This window comes from Doryrhamphus excisus, linkage group LG2, assembly GCF_037039965.1.
Source record: "Doryrhamphus excisus strain RoL-2023G ecotype Guam linkage group LG2, RoL_Dexc_Guam_v1.1, whole genome shotgun sequence".
In the NCBI taxonomy this organism is placed as follows: domain Eukaryota; kingdom Metazoa; phylum Chordata; class Actinopteri; order Syngnathiformes; family Syngnathidae; genus Doryrhamphus; species Doryrhamphus excisus.
Genome location: NC_136358.1, coordinates 24437263 through 24458369, shown reverse-complemented (window position 1 = coordinate 24458369; position 21107 = coordinate 24437263). Strand labels below are relative to the sequence as shown.

The following is a 21107-nucleotide window of genomic DNA, read 5'->3' as shown; positions in this document are numbered from 1 at the left end:
GATACATACTGTACATGTAGTCTGTCTAATGCTTGCTCCAGGGAAATCATTAAATCCATAACACCAGGATGTATGTGCATCAGTGGATCCACCGAGTGTGTCGTGTACGTAGCTGCATGTGTGTGTGTGTGTGTGTGTGTGGATACGTTAGTGTATTCAATGCGCAGTGCGGAGGGACCGAGGGGCCAAGACTAGTCATTTCATGCATGAAATGTTCATCCCATTGGTCTTAAAGAGAGAGAAAATCAACCTTGGAAGGATGCGCAGACAGAGGAACAATGGAGAGGCAAGCACACGGGAGCATCGACAAAAGCGGAGTAATGTATGACAAATGGCCTTCATTTTACATTCCTGCTTGGAATACTCGCTTGGCTTTGAAAAATACACAGGCGCTTAAAAAAAAAAAAAACAACAATTATGAACACATTTGCAAGTTGATTGAATAAGTTCCTATTCATTTATTACATCTATTCGCCAAATAGGGAATGAGATGGTGGAATAATGATAAAAATACATAAACTATGTATTCCACCTGGTCAAGTGTCCGGGCCAATCCTCCGCTTCCAGACCAGCTCAGGGCAACACAGGCCAAGCTTCAGATTGGCGCCGCCTGCCAAGCCTCCAAGGGGGCAGTCAACCATGCAGGTTCACGCAAATACCGTATATCTTCTTTCTGACATTGGGGAGAGTGGAGAAGATGGTCCACGATGGTCCGCTACGGTCCACTACGGTCCACTATGGTCCACACTATGGTCCAAACCGTGGTCCACTATGGTCCATTATGGTACACTGTGGTCCACAATGGTCCACTACGGTCCACGATGGTCCACTACGGTTCACACTGTAGTCCACTATGGTCCACACCGTGGTCCACTATGGTCCACCATGGTCCACTATGGTCCACCATGGTCCACTATGGTCCACTATGGTCCACACCGTGGTCCACTATTGTCCACTATGGTCCACACCATGGTCAACTCTGGTCAACTATGGGCCACACTATGGTCCACACCGTGGTCCACTATGGTCCACTATGGTCCACTATGGTCCACTACAGTCCACAATGGTCCACTACGGTCCACTATGGTCCACACCGTGGTCCACTATAGTCCACTACGGTCCATGATGGTCCACTACGGTCCACTATAGTCCACACCGTAGTCCACTGTGGTCCACCATGGTCCACTATGGTCCACTATGGTACACACCGTGGTCCACTATTGTCCACTATGGTCCACACCATGGTCAACAATGGTCCACACTATGGTCCACACTGTGGTCCATTATGGTCCATTATGGTCCACTACGGTCCACAATGGTCCACTACGGCCCACTACGGTCCACACTATGGTCCACACCGTGGCCCACTATGGTCCACTATGGTCCATTATGGTCCACTATGGTCCACTACGGTCCACAATGGTCCACTACGGTCCACTATGGTCCACGATGGTCCACACCGTGGTCCACTATACTCCACTACGGTCCACGATGGTCCACTACGGTCCACTGCGGTCCACTATGGTCCACACCGTAGTCCACTATGGTCCACACCGTGGTCCACTATGGTCCACCATGGTCCACTATGGTCCACTATGGTACACACTGTGGTCCACTATTGTCCACTATGGTCCACACCTTGGTCAACTATGGTCCACTATGGTACAGACAAAAACAGGAGTCACTACCCGGCTGCCATATCGCTCCCACAGTATACCCGCTACGCTTCTGGTTGTTCGAGTCCTGCATGTGTACATTCCGACTCGGAGGATTTCCTCTCTGTTGCCAGAGCACAAAGTCGGAAATCTGCATGTATAATTGAACATATTTACGCTAATCAAATTGTTTTACAGTTTCAAGGCTTTGTAGTGATTAGTCCCTGGAATAAACAGGCAACACATGAACAAGCCGGCACAAATTTTTCCTCCAGTAACCCAGCGGGATTTCTTCTCAAAGCAGCTGTTGACTGAGGTTTGGTGATTCCAGGCTTGGAAAAAAAAAACATATCTCTCAATTTTATGTAAGAACAGGCTTTGCAGCACTGCACTGTCATTCACTGTGGAGGCTAATAACTACTTAACAGTCTAAGTCTCTCATATGGAGAGTACTGGGGTTGCCCTGAAGCTTGTCACTTCACCAGCAAACCGTTCATGAAGATGCCCTGATGGTACCTGGAGTCTTGACAGATGTTTTTTTCTACCAGCATACACTTCTGACCAATAATGTTAAAAGCAGTTGGAAAAACTGCAAGAATTTACATTTTACACTGTTGGATCTTCAAATCGAATCAAATCAACTTTATTTGTGTAGCACTTTTCCTGCAAAGACATGCACATTGGGAGGAGCCGCAGGCCGTGCCATTAAGGGGACCAGCACCGGGCGCCCCGACTCTGACAGACGAGCGGACCCCCACAAAGGGAGACTGCACATTTTTGGGGAATTTTCATTCCCAATCCTTATTTGAAACTTTTCTGTGCATTATGATGACATAAAACAAGTTCATATGAGCTAGCTAACAATGCACAGTATTTCAACTACAAAGACCTCTAAAAAAAACATCTAAACCAGGGGTCTCAAACTCAATTTACCTGGGGGCCACCGGCACTAAGTTCTCGGTGAAACCGGGCCGCATCAGGTTTTCAAAAAAAAAAAAAAAAAAACGCATTTATTAAAACCTGGGAAAAAAATCAATAAAAAAAACTATCTTCAATGCTTTTGCTTCTGCTATACTCTACACTTTTTCAGTACTTTGGTTCCGCTTTTCCACACCAAAATATCTGATAAAACATTCCACTGTTCTCAAATATCTTTTTTTTTTCTATACACAAAATAAGATGGAAACATAAACAAATTAAGAATAAAGACAATAAATCAACCAATCAGTAATAAATAAGTAAAATAATAATAAAACAGCAAATAAGAAAAACGTAAGAAACCACATACAGTTGGTAGAGAAATTATTTTTTTCAGATTCATATGTACAGTATTAACAGTTATTTAACCTTTAACATGAACATTAATGAAACTTAATAATTTTACCCAATTAGCAAGTTAGCATCGTACTCAGTTCCATCTGGGAGCAGCGTCGTAACTTTAACAACATGTTTGATGAGATGCTTTATCTTATTTTCCGTTTTATTCCAAATCATTTCCTGCATTTATTTGTACCCAGTGTCATGAGCCTTTAGCTTCATTGCTAATCCAAAGCAAAACAGGGCGGGCTAACAGGGTAGGGTAACAGTATGGGTGCGGCAAAATCATGTTAATTGTGTCCGGTGTGCACACAGCTTTAAGCTGTCATTTCAACACTAAACTTTGGTATCAAGGTGAGGGCCTCAAAGTAGCGTCTCGCGGGCCGCATTTGGCCCATGGGCTGCGAGTTTGAGACCCCTGCTCTAAACAATGTTTTATTGTTTAATGTACAGTACATGCTCTGATCGTTCAAGAACAAGTACATTGATGATAATTGATAATACTTACAGTACTTACAGTATCCTGCCCTATTTTCATGATTTAAAACATTACCATAACTGATTTCATAGACGCTTTAATCGGAACAAACGGTACTTCCGTCAAGAAGGTACGACGCCAGGCGATCAGGCTACAGTGAAACATACAAGAAGCCATCAATGGAAGAAAGAATAAGAGCAGTCATTGGAAAATATCACAAGACGGGCAATGTATTTAAAATACAATAAAAGCCGAGGAGATGGCAGAAGAATTGAAAAAATTAAACTGTCAAGAAAGAAAGTACAAAGAAAGAAAAGTCACAAAAATAAGCAAGGCAGCAGGGAGGAATGATGCACCAATGTAACCCCGAAAGAGCAGGTAAGATGGGAGCCCAAAGCAATCGGTAAGGAACGTGAGTGATCAGGAGACGATTGGACTGATGCAAAGTCCATTTTTTTAGGAAATTCTTCACAATTTGTCTTCTGCGGTGTGGAAGCGACGGCTCCCACTTAACTGTTATTGTCTCTTGATGGCCTCCAGCCAGGGAAGGAGGATTCTTTCTCAAGCGGCAGAACATTTAGATCTTCACCCTCACAATTCGGTCTGCAGTGTGCATGTCACAGACACATATATCTTATTCCACAACCCGCTTCAAAATGGTTGGTACGTTCTAGATTAAGATTAAGATTAATTCCTTTATTCGTCCCTCAGTGGGGAAATTTGTATTGCACAGCCGCAAGAGTACAGAGTCAGTTAAGCAGTACAAAATACACAATATAGAAAAATAAACAATATAAACAACCCAAATATTAACAAAATCAATTCAGTTATATACAATACAGTATGTAGATAATATGAAACGAGATGAGATATATGACCAGTCATATATGGTCATATGAGGCATTATGGAAATACTTCACATAGAACTTAGTATATTATTCTCTAAGGTTTACAACTTTAGTTTGGGTATTAGACACAAAAAAAACATATTTAACAGATATAGCCAAAAGAGAATGGAGAATGACACAAATATTAATTTTCACATTTGCAAACAATCCAGAATCAATTAATTGCCATTCAGTCTCTCTTTGTCATTAAACTAAGTTAACCTCTAAAACCATTTCTGCTGCATTTCAGCCCTGCCACAAAAGGACCAGCTGACATCATGCTAGTGACCCTTTAGTTCACAAGAAAAAATACACAGGGCTTGAAATCTTTGTACGTTCACTGCAAGGAAACACGTGCAGTCACAAAAATGTCTTCACAAGCAGGAATATTGCGACTAGTACGATGGCACCTAAAGCAAACATTTATGAGATCATGAAGAACTTCAAGGAGAGAGGTTCAATTGTTGTGAAGGAGGCTTCAGGGGGGAGATCTGGACTGTCTCTGAAAAGTTGATTTAGCCTCTCGATCAGGGTACCACCAATGCAGTTCTTGCTCAGAAATGGTAGCAGGTCAGCGTGAGGGCATCTGCACCCACAGAGAACTGATGACTTTGTCAAGAAAAGGCATCTGGAAGCCAGATTTGCATAAAATACAGGTTGGACTCTTAAAGAATGGGCGAAATCATTTTCCTTGTGAGTCCTCTGTCAGGCCAACAACAGTAAAAAAAAAAAAGTCACACAGCCATGAATGAAGCACGGAACCAAGACAACCTCTGAAAGTAACTTCTAACCATACAAGAACAGTTTAGTGGCAAAAAAACGTCTTTTCTCAAGGCTGACAAAAACATCTAAAAACACACAATATTTCATATACTGACAACAGACACAAAATGTGCACATACCTTCATGTAATTACTCCTTCAGTTACACATCACATGTTTTCATGATATAAAGCAATAGAAAAACAAGGTCCATCTCCTATTGACTTTGATTCCCATGATCATCCATGCTAACCTTGGATGTACATTAGATTGCATCAAAAAACACAATTATTGAATTTTGATATAGCTGGGTACTAAAAGTGTTCCAATATATGTAGAAACAACACATACAAAATATTTTTCCAATACATGATTATTTAGGCGTGCCACCATACATCTGTTTTTGTGGAATAAAGTGGTGAACAGTTCAATGGTCGCCATGGAGATTTGAGGTCAGCAAAGACTGCAGCTCAAGAACTCTAAGGTGATATTTATGTTTTTGTTGGTATTTATACTCCTATTACATATTACTAGCAAATTTGCGGTTTTGTATTTGTAATTTGAATGATTTGTAGTCATATTTATAGGTATTTAGTGCTCATTGCCTCTTGCTAATGACAGTTAGCTAATTTTATTTTTATTTTATTTTATTTTATATATATAAATTTTAATTTAATTTAATTTAATTTAATTTAATTTAATTTAATTTAATTTAATTTAATTTAATTTAATTTAATTTAATTTAATTTAATTTAATTTAATTTAATTTAATTTAATTTAATTTAATTGCACCCCTAAATCTCAATAGATTTCCTCAAAACTTTGCAAAAGACATTTTTTATGTTCATTAGAAAAAAAATGGCATGCCAGCCAAATTGATATTATGAATTTAAAATTTCCCATGCAAATTTGATGCACCCTAATGTACACGGAAAAACATATCTATAATATCTGGTATTACCACTACCACCATTAGCGTTCAATTTACTGAACGAATATTTACATTTTTGACAATCACATGCTCAAGTTACTAGCGTTTTGTAGGACAGGTGTTATTTGACTGAATTTATTTTTATTAAAAAGCATTTTCATAGTCAGTGCATCATACAAGTAACGCTCATAAACTGTATGCTTCCATCTTTCAATAACCAAGTCCTTCAATAACCAATGACTTGTTTTTTTTTTTTTTCCCCCCAGCTCAGCTCATATTAAATAAACATTGTGCATAGAGAGCACCACTGATGTGTATGCCAATTAAGAGCTGTTTTATTAGGCTGCTGTTCCCAGCGTCCTGTGTGGGCGTGTTTCTACCACAGGGAAGGTTTGTGAGCGTAATAGAATCATATTACATCATCCACACGGCTTGTCACGACCCTTTTGTGATTGGGAGCTAATCCACAAGGATGTTAGACAATGATTTAATTGTGTATTGATAAGTTACATTGGTGCAGGAAAAAACAAATAGCATATTTTTAATCTCATATGGACAGGGAATTATTTTCTATTTATTATTATTATTATTTATCTACTTATTGTGTGGATGCGGAACAGCTAGCTTGGACCAGATGCATGGCGCTCATGGGAACAGAACAGTTCCATAGTCACAAACCGTGGACTCGTTCTTCTTAACCATAATCATCTGGTTCAGAGAATGTTGACTCCCGTTGCGCAAAATCCTTGAAAGTGACGCAAACGCACCAACGAAAACATGAATTGAGGCAATATTTACTACCGTAGACTCGGGTAATAGTGTGATGTTGTGCTTTTGTGCATGCATGTTGTCTATTCCCAGGTTTGCTTTGTGTTTACGTTGATGAAACTGCATAATGGGAATGCTAATGTGAACGGCTATTCGAAGAAAAAAAAATGAATTGGCAATCGTACCCTATGCAGGCCCCTGGGTGTACTCACACAGGTGCGTGTTTTAGGTGTTTAGTGGGCCCAAGTACAGTAGAATTGGCCGCCTTCAATTTGCTCTTTGTGTAAGGATGAGTTGAAAACTGAAAAATAATCAATAACTCATAGCGGTCAATTATACGGGACACAAATATGGATACTTGTTAGAATAAAATGTAGACACGAGTATTATAATGGTAGTTATCACCCTTATATCCATTTGCTTAGACCAGGGGTGGGCAAACTTTTTGACTCGCGGACCGCATTGATATGACAAAATTTAAAATTTATGGGGGTGGGGGTGGGGGGGCAGACTATATATTTTACACGTAACAATCCACCTGGTATTATTGTATCTGTAAAATTGTCATGCAATCTGCTATTATTGTTTATTATTTTATAATTATATTTAAATATTGTAAAAATAATAAAATATTATAATAATTACAATAAAATTAAAATACTAATTATTATATTATTATTATGTAAAATATGCAAATATAACAATAATATTATATATAATTAATATAATAATTAGCATTAATATAATAATTATAATAATCAGAATAGTTCTAATAATAATTATAATAAAATAATAATAATTATTATTATTATTATTATGTGCTTGTGTCCCTTTTTTCAGGAGCACTTTGTAAACAACAAACCATGTCAAAAAACGAAATTGATAAAACCATCAAAAGGTTGGCTCAGGCCATGATGCCAGGTTGTATGTTGAGTTTGAGTTTACTTTGGAAAGATTGGGCGGGCCGTATTCAAACACTTGGCGGGCCGGATGTGGCCCCGGGGCCGTAGTTTTCCCACCCCTGGCTTAGACAATAGAAAGTGTTTGAATGTGCTGAAGAAGAAATGTTCCTGTGACCCTGATCAGAGACCCCCAGGTCCTGGAGGTGCCTGGATGCACCAACAGCAACCCTGCAAATGCTTATGTTAATCCTGCAAGAATGTGTCAAGATAAAACAATAAAAGTAATTACTCTCACATATACAAACACATTGACAATGGGGTTAGTCGACACACTCCATTTTTCTGGCACGGTTTGTCACACCCATGCGAGATAACGTCCTAGGATCAACCATTTGGTGGGACCTCCTGATGTCCCCAGTCCCGTGAAGGGGGAGCTTTGATCCAAGAATGACCTCCATCCTAGCAGGATGTGCTCGGATGCAAGAGTTGAAGCTCTACAAAAATTCACACAATGTGTAACATTATGTTATAACTGTGAAATATAATACCTTGGTGGTGTGTTTTGGGTTTGGAAAAAGTTAGAAATATTAATGCTAGGCGTAAAGCCTTTCTTTTATATGTTGCTATCAGATGTCAATTGACCCAGGAAGCTGCTTAAAATGACCAAAATACAACTAAATATTGTAAGTATTACGTGTTATTGTGAATGTACTACATGTTACTACACAGTCATGGACATAAAACTATAAAACCTTGTTGATGGGTTTAATAGTGGGCTTAATTAGTAGGTGGGAATGAGTCCCATTATGTGTATTAATTTTTTTTAGCTTATTTTTATATCGTTTTTATATCGTCCTAACACACAGGAAATAGAAATACGTGTGTTAATGTCTCACATAAGTATTGTGGATGATTAACTAAATTTATTCCACACAATGCAAATAATTAACATAGAGTTCATCAAAATTTCATCAGCAATGGAGCGTCTTTGCAAGGTCAGGCTTGTCGTGGACACGCCTTTTAAATCTCCGATGCACTGAGATGATGCCTTCGAAGATGCTGTCCTCGACATATTTGTCTCTAGATGACTGGCTGGTAATAGGAAACGGTAGCAGTTCATCTACGGGCTTTTATTGACCTTTATGGTTTTCATCAGCAGCTATTAGTAACAGTGCTGACAAATCCACTGCTCGGCTTGATGGACTGTGAAGCCTAAATTGGGATTTTGGATTTTTGATGAGGAGCGCAAGAAGTTTCTTTTTTCCACTCAATGTGTCGAGAAAAGCGCTGAGCAGCTAGCTGACAAAGGTGGGAGTGTGTGTGTTTTTAACCCAGAAAAAAAAAAAAAAAACGCTTGGATTCAGATGATTTCCTGCCTTCTTGAATCAGCTGTCCGTCGACCTTCTCACTGTGTTTGCAAACAAAAACATTTCTGGTGAAGATCCCGTTCTTTCTTTGCCGTGTAAAGTTGGCTTGTCCATACGTCTTCAACATAGTCTCACGCTCCTTTGTAAATAAACCCCCACTCTGCTTTGTTTCCCTGAATTGCTGTGTCCTGGGACACGAGGTACGGCTGTCACGAAGGAGATGACAATTCTGCAATAAATCAAATTAATCTTTTTTTCATAGAAATGATGCTTTTGGAACTCAAATGTTATTCTGACAAAAGCGGTCCATCATATATGACGACATCAAATGAGGCGGGAACTTTTTAATAAGATCGACATCGACACAAACTGGGGCGTTTATACAAAATATCAAATACCGATCCAACAAGTATAGGATTATTATTTTGATGTGAAGCATGATCTAGTTTCCTTCTGGAAAAATACATTTGGTTAACATCCATTTTAATTAGAGTTGAACCTCCTGGAATGAAGTATTCCATTAGAACAGGGGTCTCAAACTCAATTTACTTGGGGACCACTGGAGCGAGGGTCTGGGCGAGACTGGGCCGCATCAGGTTTTCCCAAAAAAAATAAAAAATAAAAAATTGCATTTATTAAAAACAGAAAAATGAATAAACTTTGCTTTGGTTTCGGTTTTCTACAATAAAAGCTCTGATAAAACATTCCACTGTTCTCAAATATCTTACTTTTTATTTTTCTACACAAAATAAGATGAAAAATAAATAAACAAACCAGAATAAACAAATCAATCAATCAGTAATAAATAAATATAATAATAATAATAAAATGGCAAATAATTAAAAATTAAGAAACCGCATATAGTTGGTGGGTAGACAAATTATTTTTTTCAGATTAAAATGAACAAAGCATTATTAGAGCCCTGTAGACATGACAAAACACGACTATAGTCACATTTATACTCTTTATTTACAACATATTGCGCAACTGCAGGGTCTTGAGACACATGCTAACTCGCAAACTAGAGAGCTAGCGACCTAAACGGTAGCCTTCAAGTTATTTCCTTTCAACTTAAATAGCCAAAAACTTAACCACTTCCACACGGATAGGGAGGATAACTATTAACAGTTATTTAACCTTTAACATGAACATTAATCAAACGTAATAATTTTTTCTGGGTACATGATACCATACAGCATCCATATCAAACTTGCGCGGGCCGAACTAACATTAAACTTTCATATCAAGGCGAGGGCCGCGTGTTTGAGACCCCTGCTTTAGAAGTTAACTACGCCCAATAAAACTGATTTACTATGACATTGATATGGAAACAATGCACTTATTTGACATTCAATGAGACGCATATTAAAAGAGATTTCAGGTGAACGTGATTTGTGATGGATGTCAATAAAGACGGTGACTGATGAGATTTACGCTTGATTTTTATTTTTAGCTCGCCTCTCACATTACTGATGGCTGTGCAAATCAAGAAAATAATCCTATATCAGAATAAAGTATTGTTTATGTGAGATAAATGACTTGAATGCTTTAGTCACGTATCGATATCGTACATGTTTCCTACCCGTATTGTACCGCTTGCGTGACTTGTTATCATGATGTTTAACATAATACAACATCGGCGTGGCACCAAGGGTGTCTAATCCCCCGTTTTTTATTCAAACATCCCTCTTTCTGACTCCTGCTTACACACACTCTCTCCCAGCGGACTGCATTTTGATGATGGTCCTGCGGGCTCGGAGAGTGATAAATACTGGAAGTGAGCTACTGCTTTGAGAGAGAGATAGAGAGAGAGAGAGAGAGAGAGAGAGAGAGAGAGAGAGAGAGAGAGAGTGATTCTGAATATAGGAGGAAGAGAGGCAATAAATTTGTCTGGGACTGGGAGTGTACGGGGCAAACCCTCCAAACGTGACCGAGGTTGTAAATGTGTGTGTGTGTGAGAGGAGGTTTGCGATTGCTCGAGACTGAAAACCCCCAAGTATCGGCAGGAATCAATATGCCAGACGTAGATGTTTTCTTTTCTGTTCTTGCAACCTTACTGTCTCTCACCCATCCCTGGATAGCGTGTATGCCTTGTGTCTTTACCTTGTACAATTCCGAATGATGGACTGGAAGATAGCCTGGAGACACCCAAACAAATCTTGGCATTCTGACAGTGTCTTATATGCCTCAAATGGATATTTGGATTTATTAAAAAAAAAAACTAAAGACATGACCTTAACGTATGTGTCAATTAAGATCTATGTGTTAGATGGTCTGTCAGGGTAAATAAACAGTTTGGAAGGAAGGTACAGATTGTGTTTATCCAATTTATCCAGCACAGAGGAGATAAATTACATAGATGTCAGCTTCCCTGGGCAATTATGATTGTTTTGTATGTGTTGCTATGAAAAAAGGAATTGATCTTTGTCTTTGGTTAGCTTTAAATATTCCCCGGAAGTTTGCTGATATGCTGTACAGATCATGTCTGTAGAATTAAACGCGAGTTAAATACATTTTTTTGTGTAGAACAAAATACATTTTGAAGTACTTGCTGTCAGTCTACTAAAGTAATTAATAATCATAGTCAGTAAGGGTCTAAAGATGTAGATAATTCAGGGGTACTGTGACGATCTATGAGTTGGCCGTGTGGCGATTTTGGTTATGTTTACAATTTTATGACTTAGTTCGTGTTTCCATTCTTTTATTTTGTAGTTACTTCCTTTTTTGTTCTGTTCATTTTCAATTCGACTTTATCGTCCGTTCTCACGCATCAGCCTCTCATTTGTATTTGACTATTTCGATCTATGAGTTGGCCATGTGGCAATTTTGGTTATGTTTACAATTTTATGACTTAGTTCCTGTTTCCATTCTTTTATTTTGTAGTTACTTCCTTTTTTGTTCTGTTCATTTTCCATTCGACTTTACCGTCCGTTCTCACTCACCAGCCTCTCATTTGTATTTGACTATTTCGTTCAGACTTTGATCTATGAGTTGGCCGTGTGGCGATTTTGGTTATGTTTACAATCTTATGACTTAGTTCCTGTTTCCATTCTTTTATTTTGTAGTTACTTCCTTTTTTGTTCTGTTCATTTTCAATTAGACTTTATCGTCCGTTCTCACTCACCAGCCTCTCATTTGTATTTGACTATTTTGTTCAGACTTTGATCTATGAGTTGGCCGTGTGGCGATTTTGGTTATGTTTACAATTTTATGACTTAGTTCCTGTTTCCATTCTTTTATTTTGTAGTTACTTCCTTTTTTGTTCTGTTCATTTTCAATTAGACTTTATCGTCCGTTTTCACTCACCAGCCTCTCATTTGTATTTGACTATTTTGTTCAGACTTTGATCTATGAGTTGGCCGTGTGGCGATTTTGGTTATGTTTACAATCTTATGACTTAGTTCCTGTTTCCATTTTTTTATTTTGTAGTTACTTCCTTTTTTGTTCTGTTCATTTTCAATTAGACTTCATCGTCCGTTCTCACGCATCAGCCTCTCATTTGTATTTGACTATTTCGATCTATGAGTTGGCCATGTGGCAATTTTGGTTATGTTTACATTTGTATGACTTAGTTCATGTTTCCATTCTTTTATTTTGTAGTTACTTCCTTTTTTGTTCTGTTCATTTTCCATTCGACTTTACCGTTCGTTCTCACTCACCAGCCTCTCATTTGTATTTGACTATTTCGTTCAGACTTTGATCTATGAGTTGGCCGTGTAGCGATTTTGGTTATGTTTACAATTTTATGACTTAGTTCCTGTTTCCATTCTTTTATTTTATAGTTACTTCCTTTTTTGTTCTGTTCATTTTCAATTAGACTTTATCGTCCGCTCTCACGCATCAGCCTCTCATTTGTATTTGACTATTTCGATCTATGAGTTGGCCATGTGGCGATTTTGGTTATGTTTACAATTTTATGACTTAGTTCCTGTTTCAATTCCTTTGTTTTGTAGTTACTTCCTTTTTTGTTCTGTTCATTTTCCATTCGACTTTACCGTCCGTTGTCACTCACCAGCCTATCATTTGTATTTGACTATTTCGTTCAGACTTTGGTTTCGGTCCTATATTGGAATATTGTCATGATACTGCTCTCGTATGTTGTATGTATGTCCTGATCGCTGCGTCCGCAAAGCCAGGGTTCCAGCGCTATCATGCTGAGATCGATGTATTGAATGTTTCCATACAGAAACTCTATGTGTACTCTATATGTACTGCATACTACATCATTTTTATATGTTGTTGTGTATTTTTCAGAAACTAAACCAGGTCTGTGCAAACCAGGAACCATTGCTCTGTTTGGGAACGTGGTATACAGTGGACTTCTCAACGAACACTTCTGGCATTTTGGGGTCCCCCTCATTACCAGACTGGTTAGTTCCAAATTGTATTTACTTTTTGTACTCTTCCACATCCAAAAATGCCATATGCACCATAAGCACTTACTAGGGTGGTAACGGAACATTCGGAATCACATTTTTTTTGGTGCAGAACCCTCAGTTTGGTACAGAGGTGTAACCATTTCCCACACATTGCACATTAATGTGGGTAAGAGACAGGAAGTGTACGTCACATCGATACTGGGTGAAGAAATACAGTGCAGCCTAAAGTTCCCTGTTTGGTAACTCTTTACCTTCCAGGTGAAATATGTCAATGAGAAAAATACGTATGTTAGTACACTAACTTTTCTCAGTGACTGGCTCATAATTATGATGTACCTTTACACCCCTAGTCTAATACTTACTGTGTGCTGTCTTGACATTATCAGACTAAAATGTACTGTACCGCCATGACTGTTCATGATTGTTGTTTAATCCACAGTAATGATGTCATATCAACTCACACGGATACAACATTAGTGGCATTTCCATTGACTTTGAATTAGGCTGTAATCTTCTATGCCACATGATGAATGCAGGACTGTTCCAGTGATTCAAATTGATGTGTCTCCCGATACAGGGACCAATGTGGATATTTGCTGGCGTTGTGTTATATATACGCTTTAACATAAGTCATTCCATTGTCTCTGACTGAGGTGATACGTATATACGCTTTAACATAAGTCCTCCTATTGTCTCTGACTGAGGTGATACGTATATACGCTTTAACATAAGTCCTCCTATTGTCTCTGACTGAGGTGATACGTATATACGCTTTAACATAAGTCATCCTATTGTCTCTGACTGAGGTGATACGTATATATGCTGTAACATAAGTCCTCCCACTGTCTCTGACTGAGGTGATACGTATATACGCTTTAACATAAGTCCTTCCATTGTCTCTGATGGAGGTGATACGTATACATGCTTTAACATAAGTCCTACTATTGTATCTGAATGAGGTGATACTTATATACGCTTTAACATAAGTCCTCCCATTGTCTCTGACGGAGGTGATACGTATATACGCTTTAACATAAGTCATCCCATTGTCTCTGACTGAGGTGATACGTATATACGCTTTAACATAAGTCCTCCTATTGTCTCTGACTGAGGTGATACGTATATACGCTTTAACATAAGTATTCCCATTATCTCTGACTGAGGTGATACGTATATACGCTTTAACATAAGTCCTCTTATTGTCTCTGACTGAGGTGATACGTATATACGCTTTAACATAAGTCATTCGATTGTCTCTGACTGAGGTGATACGTATATACGCTTTAACATAAGTCATCCCATTGTCTCTGACTGAGGTGATACGTATATACGCTTTAACATAAGTCCTCCTATTGTCTCAGATTGAGGTGATATGTATATACGCTTTAACATAAGTCCTCCTATTGTCTCTGACTGAGGTGATACTGATATACGCTTTAACATAAGTCCTCCTATTGTCTCTGACAGTGGTGATACGTATATACGCTTTAACATAAGTCCTCCCATTGTCTCTGACTGAGGTGATACGTATATACGCTTTAACAAAAGTCCTCCTATTGTCTCTGACTGAGGTGATACGTATATACGCTTTAACATAAGTCCTCCTATTGTCTCTGACTGAGGTGATACGTATATACGCTTTAACATAAGTCCTCCTATTGTCTCTGACTGAGGTGATACGTATATACGCTTTAACATAAGTCCTTCTATTGTCTCTGACTGAGGTGATACGTATATACGCTTTAACATAAGTCCTCCTATTGTCTCTGACTGAGGTGATATGTATATACGCTTTAACATAAGTCATCCCATTGTCTCTGACTGAGGTGATACGTATATACGCTTTAACATAAGTCCTCCTATTGTCTTTGACTGAGGTGATACGTATATACACTTTAACATAAGTCCTCTTATTGTCTCTGACTGAGGTGTAGGGCAGACATGTTTGGAGATCTTTTGCAAAGTCAAATAAGGACTTTGAAATGTTGCCTTGAGAAAAGATGATTTTTCAGCACAGTACGAATCTAAAATTAACCATCTGACATCATCAAAAATGATGCATGTGTCCATTGGTCATATTTTATTTACACCGCTATTTCCCATCTCGGAAAAAACATTCCTGATGTAGTCTTGTCAGCAGTGTTGTTGACACGGAGCCGGATCTTGACAGTCAACAGCAAGCTGAGCAAGTTGTTGTATTTGCTTATTTATTTTTTGCAGCCATCCCGTGCGTTTTACAGCAAATCAAAGTGCAAGCTCCATAATCTGCTCGCATCAGCTCTTTTATGTTAATTTCTCTTCAAGACTGCTGTTATTTTTGATGATGATAATCATCATCACCATTATGAGCTGTTGGCTATTTGCTGCTTGGCTGTTTACACCATGAACAACACAGGGGGGGCAACATGCACAATAATGACTGCATTATGTATTCAACTGATAAACGGCAAAGACCATTCTCCTAAGAGTTGTTTCGGCAACATTCATACCGGCTGTCAAGTATTTGAGGTATTTACTACAACAGCAGTATCTTTGTGTGTATACACCCCCCACACTCGGCCAGTGACTCGTCCACATCACACCTAAAGCCTCCATGTTTGGCTACTTATTAGCCAAACCCTACGGTTAGGGCAGGGCAGGGGTCAGCAAGTTTACGGTTAGATTACAGCCCAAAATTAGTAACTCAATGGCCTACAATTACCCATCTTTGTTTTGTAAACACAGCCATTAGCTTCCAAATGAGCAATTCACAGATGCGTCATCGGTTAAGTGCAGGATGCTGAGATCAGGCAGGGAGAAGGCGTAAATGTGGAGCATCGACTGAAGAAAGCAGGCCTGCTGGGTGTGCATGCGTAAGACTGTCATCTATTCAATATTGACCTTTATTGCTGACTAACAGAAATCTGGTGAAAACAGAAAATAAGAAAATAAATCAATAAAAAAAAATACACAAAAAGATAGATGGAAATGTCCAATATGATTGGAAAAATGAGTGGGAAAAAAGTTATCCTCCCATCTTGTGTGGAAGTGGTAAGTTTTAGAGAAAAATAAACTCGAGACTAACTGGTAAGCTTGCTAACTCGCTAGCTGGCAGACATAAGAGTTGAGTGAATGTGTGAATAAACAAAAATAATAGTAGTGTAAAGGTGGCTTTTTTAGTATTATTTAACGCAGGGGTCTCAAACTCAATTTACTTGGGGGCCACTGGAGCTAGCATTTATTAAACGCATTTATTAAAAACTGAAAAATGAATAAACTTTGCTTTGGTTTCGATTTTCTACAAGAAAAGCTCTGATAAAACATTCCACTGTTCTCAAATATCTTACTTTTAATTTTTCTACACAAAATAAGATGACAAATAAATAAACAAATCAAGAATAAAGAAAATCAATCAATCAGTAATAAATAAATAAATATAATAATAATAATAAAATGACAAATAATAAAAACTTAAGAAACCACATATAATTGGTGGGTAGACAAATGATTTTTTTCAGATTAAAATGAACAAAGCATTATTAGAGCCCTTTAGACATGACAAAACACGACTATAGTCACATTTATACTTTTTTTATTTACAACATATTGCGCAACTGCAGGGTCTTGAGACCCATGCTAACTCGCAAACTAGAGATCTAGCGACCTAAACGATAGCCTTCAAGTTATTTCCTTTAAACTTAAATAGCCCAAAACTTACCACTTCCACACGGATAGGGAGGATAACTATTAACAGTTATTTAACCTTTAACATGAACATTAATCAAACGTAATAATTTTTTCTGGGTACATGATACCATACAGCATCCATATCAAACTTGTGCGGGCCGCACTAACATTAAACTTTCATATCAAGGGGCCTCAAACTAGTGTCCTGCGGGCCACATTTGGCCCGCGCGCCGCGTGTTTGAGACCCCTGATTTAACGTCTGTAGTAATGTTAACAAAAATAGTTTTTTGAGAATCATAAATAACGTCTGCACTAAATATCATTTGTTTCCCCACAAAGGGTTAAGAAGGTATGGGACTTGGGCAAGTTGAGCGAGCTTGAATCCGTATAGCTATCTATGTTAATTAAGCTAACGTATCGTCTGACTCAGTTATTTACTAAAATATGCTTGCCAAGTTCCAAAAGAAGATTGAGCCTGGCCGGCTGTAGCACTGGGAGTACATTTGTCTATCGCTGCCAGAGTCCTAAATAAGAAATCACTAACAATCACAGGAGCAGGTCAACAGTGCAGACTAACCTAGTAGTCATTTGCAAACGGCAAATTAGGATGAGTAGTCAAGTGTGCATTGGCCAAGTGTGCAGAAGAGTCCAACCAAGCAAACGGAAAGGAGTCAATACGCTTGCCGCAGCACATCAGGCCCACAACGCATCAGCTTTTGGATCATGGTATGGTTTGACTATGCTGATGCTGACTTTTTTTCTTCTTTCAGTGCGCTGACTAGCCTTAGATAGAACAGCATTAGCTGTTAAGGGAGTAAATGGAAAAGGAATCGAGAAAGACACAACAATGGAGTTGTGATGTTTTCAGTATTATTGTAATATTATTATTATTAATAATAATAATAACTATAATAATAATAATAATAATTATTATTATTATTATTATTATTATTATTATTATTATTATTATTATTATTATATAACATAATTGTATAATATAATAATAATAATAATAATAATAATAATAATTATTATTATTATTATTATTATTATTATTATTATTATTATTATTGTTATTATTGTTATTATTATTATTATTATTATTATTATTATATAATATAACTGTATAATAATATAATAATAATACAATAATTATTATTGTTGTTAATATTAATATTTACATTAATTTTACATTAATATTTACATTAATATTAATGATAATTATTATTACTAATATTAATATTAATATTGCTTACAAATAAATCAATAAATAAATACACCTGTTTGCTTGTCCCTTCTATTCTCTTAATTTGCTTGACTTTTTTTTGTTATTTCCAGTCTTGTTTTCAGTGCATGAATTAATTGTGCACAACATATTGCTTTAGTTAAATGAGACATTTTTAGTTATTTATGCACATGAAAGTCATCATGTGTAAGCAAGCATGCTATTGGTTGGATTATTTTGCTTTGATGGAAGATACGATGCTCATCATTAAGACGTCAGGAGGGATAATTGTATTCCTGTCCAATGCCGTCATGCCCATGCGTCTATGAGGATGAAGTGATCATATAAAGGTTGAGTGCTGGACACGCCGCTGTGTTAATTGATTAACTGAGAATTGTTACGTCTGATTATGGATACGTGTACCATTCCACCCACATTGATTAGTCATCAGCCATCAACGTTGAGGTTACACAATCAAGTCATTTTATGTTAGCATCTTATTTCACAGAAGCAAGCCGTTCAGATTGTGACATAACCATAAAGGGCTAAGTTGCCACACACAGATGTTAGGAAGGGAGTATTTTCCCAACTACTGGATATTCTTATCGACAACAGAGAGATTGGAACTTGGAATTTATTTATTATTCTTTTTATTTTTTATTTTTTATTTTTTATTTTTTATTTTTTATTTTTTATTTTTTATTTTTTATTTTTTATTTTTTATTTTTTATTTTTTATTATTATTTTTTTTTTATGTTTTTATGTTTTTATTTTTTTATTTGTTTATTATTATTATTATTTTTTTATTTTTTATTTTATTATATTTATGTATCTATTATTATTATTATTATTATTATTATTATTATTAGTAGTAGTAGTAGTAGTAGTAGTAGTAGTAGTAGTAGTAGTAGTAGTAGTATTATTATTAATAATAATAATGAGCAAATCCTTCAAAACCACTCTAGACGTTTTTACTGAGCCAGAACTCGCAAGTATTCGTCTCACAGCTAGGAGACCAGGGTTCAATTCCACCCTCGGCCATCTCTGTGTGGAGTTTACATGCGTGGATTTTCTCCAGGTACTCCGGTTTCCTCCCACATTCCAAAAACACGCTAGGTTAATTAGCCACTCCAAATTGTCCATAGGTATGAATGTGAGTGTGAATGGTTGTTTGTCTATATGTGCCCTGTGATTGGCTGACCACCAGTCCAGGGTGTACCCCGCCTCTCTTGAATTATCATAGTTTGTCGGCTACGAAGGAAGCTAACGAGCTAAGTAGTCTATGAGAGTAGCAGTTCCTCACAGAGATGTGATATGTGATGAAAAGTACTCCATCACTATAGTATATTTGAAAAATACAAATCATCACAAATATGTTCCATTTGGCCTTTGGTATATTCCCCATCATTGTACTTTCAGCACATAGAATAGAATCATTGTATTACTTTTTCCAGCGTTTACAGTTAGTGCAGGGCGGTATTTTAGCTAGTGAAGTAGTTAATGTGGCAACTTGAATCAGTGATTGTATTGACTGTGATGGTGATGTGTGTGTGTGTGGGGGGGGGGGGTGCTTTAGGGCCAAATGTGCTGAGGCAGGCGAGTATTCAATCCTCACCCAACCCCTCCCCGTTCCCTCACTACCTCACTCTTTGTCTCTCTTTGCACAGCACAGCTATGGCGTGTCGGCCAACACACTCTACTGTACGTACGTACGTACGTGCATAACGTACATACGTACGTACGTGCATAACGTACGCACACAAATTAACTGAGAAAATGATTCAGTCAATTAATTTGACAATAAAACACATTTGATTTACTACTTTACTTGAACTTTTATGCTTTTCATTATTGAAAAGGCTATCAACTATGACAATCTATTAACTCCGCCATTACACATTCTTTATTCTTCCCTGTTGAAAACATGAAACACAGAAAGTCATTAAAACAAAATAGGCTCTGCTTATTCTTTACACCTTGGATTGTGTAAGTGTAAACGTGATGTGATTATTAATTTTATCAAATAAATTGAACAAAATAGCATACTTATCTTACTTAATATTACTAAACTTAACTGTGAATCATGTTTGACACTAAATAAGACTTATTGGTAGAAATGCTGCATTCAAAGATGAAAGATCATTCATATTATGATATTATTTATTATGACGTTGGGCTTTGCAATCATCTTTTTTTCCCTCCCAATTTCCACGATGTTACCTTGCATTGCTCCTCGCCAGGGTCCACTTTTTTTTTTTTTTTTAATCCGAAACGGAACTTTGGTGTACTATTGCACCAACATAAATTCCCCGACCTTGAAAGGAGTACTTTTTGTTTTCCCATCATCCAGCCTGTAAGCCATACCCCCCCCATGCTCTCACCGGGTACACGGGGAGAACATGCAAACTCCACACAGAGATGGCCGAGGGTGGAATCGAACCCTGGTGTCCTAGCTGTGAGGTCTGGGAACAGAATCATTCATTCATTCATTCATTTTCTACCGCTTTTCCTCACAAGGGTCGCGGAGGGGTGCTGGAGCCTATCCCTGCTGCCTTTCGGCGAGAGGCGGGGTACACCCTGGACTGGTGGCCAGCCAATCACAGGGCACATATAGACAAACAACCATTCACACTCACATTCATACCTATGGACAATTTGGAGTGGCCAATTAACCTAGCATGTTTTTGGAATGTGGGAGGAAACCGGAGAAAACACGCATGCACGGGGAGAACATGCAAACTCCACACAGAGATGGCCGAGGGTGGAATTGA

General features: G+C 37.7%; 1 protein-coding gene across 9 annotated transcripts in view; it reads left to right on the top strand.

Moving 5' to 3' along the window:
• Positions 1-21107, top strand: part of rbfox3a (RNA binding fox-1 homolog 3a) — a 335564-nt gene that overhangs the window by 147222 nt on the left and 167235 nt on the right. For 8 of the 9 annotated variants that reach the window (XM_078788898.1, XM_078788894.1, XM_078788896.1 and 5 more), the window contains one exon: positions 13321-13436. The exons of the other annotated variant lie outside the window; for it this stretch is intronic. In XM_078788898.1, the coding sequence (XP_078645024.1) occupies positions 13321-13436 (116 nt within the window). The remainder of the gene's footprint in view (positions 1-13320; positions 13437-21107) is intronic. 9 annotated transcript variants of the gene reach the window in all.